At 42.1% G+C, this 3,615-nt stretch overlaps 1 protein-coding gene across 3 annotated transcripts in view; it reads left to right on the top strand.

Annotated features, from left to right (window-relative positions):
* Nucleotides 1–3,615, top strand: part of rarga (retinoic acid receptor gamma a) — a 62,588-nt gene that overhangs the window by 16,218 nt on the left and 42,755 nt on the right. For all 3 annotated transcript variants that reach the window (XM_008318894.3, XM_008318895.3, XM_008318893.3), the window contains exon 2: nt 399–775. In XM_008318894.3, the coding sequence (XP_008317116.1) occupies nt 607–775 (169 nt within the window). In that variant the 5' untranslated portion in view covers nt 399–606. The remainder of the gene's footprint in view (nt 1–398; nt 776–3,615) is intronic.

Genomic DNA, 3,615 nt, shown 5'->3' with positions numbered 1-3,615 from the left:
CTTTTCCCCTCGCCCAGTCCTACTTTTTCTGTCTTTTCCTCCTCACGACTCACTCTTTTTTTTTTCACCCCCCCCCACATCTTTATCTGTTTTGGTTTTCACCGTTTTCTCTGGCTTCCTTCTTCCTTCCCATTGTCTCATACCTGTTGGGGTGAAATGTGCACATCCGTTTTACATTACAACCCTGCATAAACTATTCATTGTCCCAGGATGTACGTGGACTCAGCTGATGTCAGGTCAATCGTGTGTGTGTGTGTGGTTGTGGAATCCGTACAAGGATCTCAGCACCGACAATAGATTTTAGTCGCATCAGTCACAGACATGTACAGCAGTGAGTGTTTTGTGGTTAACTCACTTACAAAAAAACCCAACCTAATAATCTCCCTTCTCTTCCTCAGATCCATGAACTGATGACTCCTCTACACTGAAGTACACACCTCCCTCACTCGACCTGAAGTTCCACCGTCGTTCCTCCGTCCTGTCCAGGTTCTGAGGGTCTTTAAGAGGCCACGGATTTCACGTTTACATCTAGGATTTTTAAGGCGTTGTAAAAGTCGTCCCGTCCACTTGGCAGCCGTCTAACGGACCCCCGGGTGCTCACTCCTGATGGCTACCAACAGGGAACAGCAGGTGGGTCACATGACCGGCTTTCCACCTGCTGTGTATCCCTTCGCCTTCAACTCCATGAGAAGCCACTCCCCCTTCGACCTGCTGGCCAACAGCAGCCTGTTTGGCAGATTTGGTGCCGACCTGCCCAAGGAGATGGCCGCTCTCTGTAAGTCCTTGACGTACACCGCCGCTTCACATTTTCCTCTCTCTGATGTCACTCTTTTCCACTTTCACACAAAGCGCCCACAGTATAGCGCAGTGCTGTACAGTGGGACAGCTGTTACACATCACCGTGTTTTGGCAGCTCATTTAAATATTTATGGTTGCTTCTGATGAAATTTGAATTTTTTTTTTGTCCAAATTAACTCTGCACATTTTAAAGATGCAGTTCCCCTCCAGAATATAATGTTTTTATTTGTCCTGTATTCCCTTCTATGTTTTATTTCATTCATATACATATATACATATATATATACATATATATACAGTACATATATGAAGACATTAGCTCTGTGTGTGTTAGCCCAGGATAACTATGGTTTAAAATATTTTCCTTTGGTTATTTGGTTACACACTCCCCCCCCCAAAAAAACACACTCCCCAAGAGACTCCAGGTCTGTGGTCACAGCCGTCATACATCCCATCCCTCGTTTTAGTCGAGTTACGTTGAACTGTTTGGGCTCAGACTGGAAAGAAGAGAATGTGGTTATTTAAATTACACTTCATTATGTATAATTTTGTGGGAATGGAAACCTTTAGTGTCTGCATGTGATATAGGATGAGTGACAAAAAAATATCCCCTACAGAAACCATGAGGGCGAGAGGGAGAGAGAGAGAGAGAGAGCTTTCATCAGTAGTGTTGCTCTCTGCTGCTGTGGTTTCCTTATAGATGCTCGTAGATGGTGTGTGTGTGTGTGTGTGTTGTTGTTTTTTTTGTTTTACCACAAACTCTAGGCTACGGCTGCTGTACATGTGTGTGTGTGTGTGTGTGTGCCACTTACAGAACTTTGGTGAAACTTGGACTTCACAATTTCAGACGGAACATTCACTCAGTGAAGGTGGTGATAAGACAAGATTTATCAAAATCACATTTGAAGATTTAATCTGGCTGCGACGTATAGTCCTGAATAACCACACACACACACACACACACACATGGTTCCTGTGGTACAACGAGGGTCACAGCCCAAAGCAGGCAGTGTAACCTTTTGTCTGTCCGGGTTGGACACAGGGGGCACTGTTGTCCTCTGGAGCAGTTGAGTGAGCTTTTGCTGGGGAACACACGGCACAAAGGAGGGACTGTTGACAATCGAGTGTTTTGTGTGTGTGTGTGTGTGTTTGTGTGTGTGTGTTTTTTTTTTTTTTAGAAACACAGATGTAACAAACCACGATGACACACATGGAGCTGTTTGTTTAAAGACAGTTTTTAGTCGACTTCAGGAGTCAGCAAACATCCTGGTGTAAAAACCCTGATGATAAACAACTGGTCTGCTGAGAGCAGAGACTGTGAATCACAACTGGGTTTTTATAAACCGACACCGTCATGAAAGGCAGGCTATAATGATGTATAAGTTTGCAGTACACTTCATGATTATCTTAACAAAAATACTGGTGGTAAACATGTCTCTGTTTCATTGTCATTTTGTGTGAAATTAAATAATCAGTATGAAAATGAGTTGATAAACAATTATCTAATTACATTTATTTAATTTTCAATAATAATTGAACAAGTGTTTTTTCAACAATTCTTGACTTACATAAATGTAAAATATTTTTTTAAATGTATAAATAGTAAGATCTCATCTTAACTTCTAACAAAAACAAGAGCATGCAGGAGTTTCAAAATAAAAAATCCATGGGATTAGAAGAGAATGAACTCTTATGGAAGTAGTTCATCGGAAACACAGCTGCCATCTGTCGGATTTTTCCACATTTTATTCTATATTTAGCTGCTGACTGCGTGAAAACATTTTCCAGCAACACATGAATCCTGTAGGTGGCAGTAATGCAGCTAAGAGTCAGCGCCTACACGCTGAAGAAGAAATAGAAAGAATTCAAAGCCGAATTATGGATCATGGATTTGATGTTGAATATGTTACAGAGCAAATGTCCTGAGGATTATTTTTATAATTAGTTAACAGACTTATGATTCCAAGGACCAATAGGAGCTGAATCTTGTAGGACAGTGATTATCCAAAATTATTATGAAAAATATAATTTATTTATTGCATATAATTTTCCATTGCACGTCAACACATGAAAGACAGAACAATTAAATACTCTTCTGCTAGGTGGCAGCAGATGGCTACGAAAACTAAAAAAAAAGATAATCAGAGCTGAGATCATTGTGAGTGTCTTTCTTCAATTCCTGCCAGTATATCTGTGTTGTCTTGGAGGGAACTGGTCCTTTAGTCCCATCTCTTGCTGTTTGGCTGTTTAGCCAGTCCTCATGTTTGTATTTTTAAGGTGTCTGATAGAACCGGAAGTTATTTTTTTAATTTTTTTAAATTTAGCGAGAAAACGTGTATTTGTTTAATCCAAAGAAATCTCATTAATCCTAATCTGATTAATACCAAAATAGTAGCAGTCATAATTGACACATAATTTCTGATTACACCAGTTAATGAAGTCTGTGCAAAAGCCTGACAAAATTTGCCAATTTCTGTAAGAAAGAAAATCTCCCATGACCCTGTTCCTGACCCAGTTTGGAGAAGAACTGGGTGAGGAAGCGAGAGAGACAGAAACACAGAGAGAGAGAGAGAGAAGAAAAGGAGAACTTTTGTTTTGGTTGGGGTCTGAGGTAAAGGTACAGCAGCAGAAACCCAATCTGGGTGCAGTGCTGAGGGGTCGGCAGGTGGTGTTGGTGGGTGGTAAGTGGTGGAGGGACTATAATGGGTGTGTGTGGCAACAGCTGAGTGCAGGGACTAAGAGCCCCCCCCCGCCCCCCCCCCCCTGTCTGTGTGGAGGCCCCCGCCCCCCCCCCCCCAGGGGGCCGGCCGCCCGCGC

Source organism: Cynoglossus semilaevis, chromosome 10 (assembly GCF_000523025.1).
Source record: "Cynoglossus semilaevis isolate Cse_v1.0 chromosome 10, Cse_v1.0, whole genome shotgun sequence".
Classification (NCBI taxonomy): domain Eukaryota; kingdom Metazoa; phylum Chordata; class Actinopteri; order Pleuronectiformes; family Cynoglossidae; genus Cynoglossus; species Cynoglossus semilaevis.
This window is presented reverse-complemented; position numbering and strand designations above follow the sequence as displayed.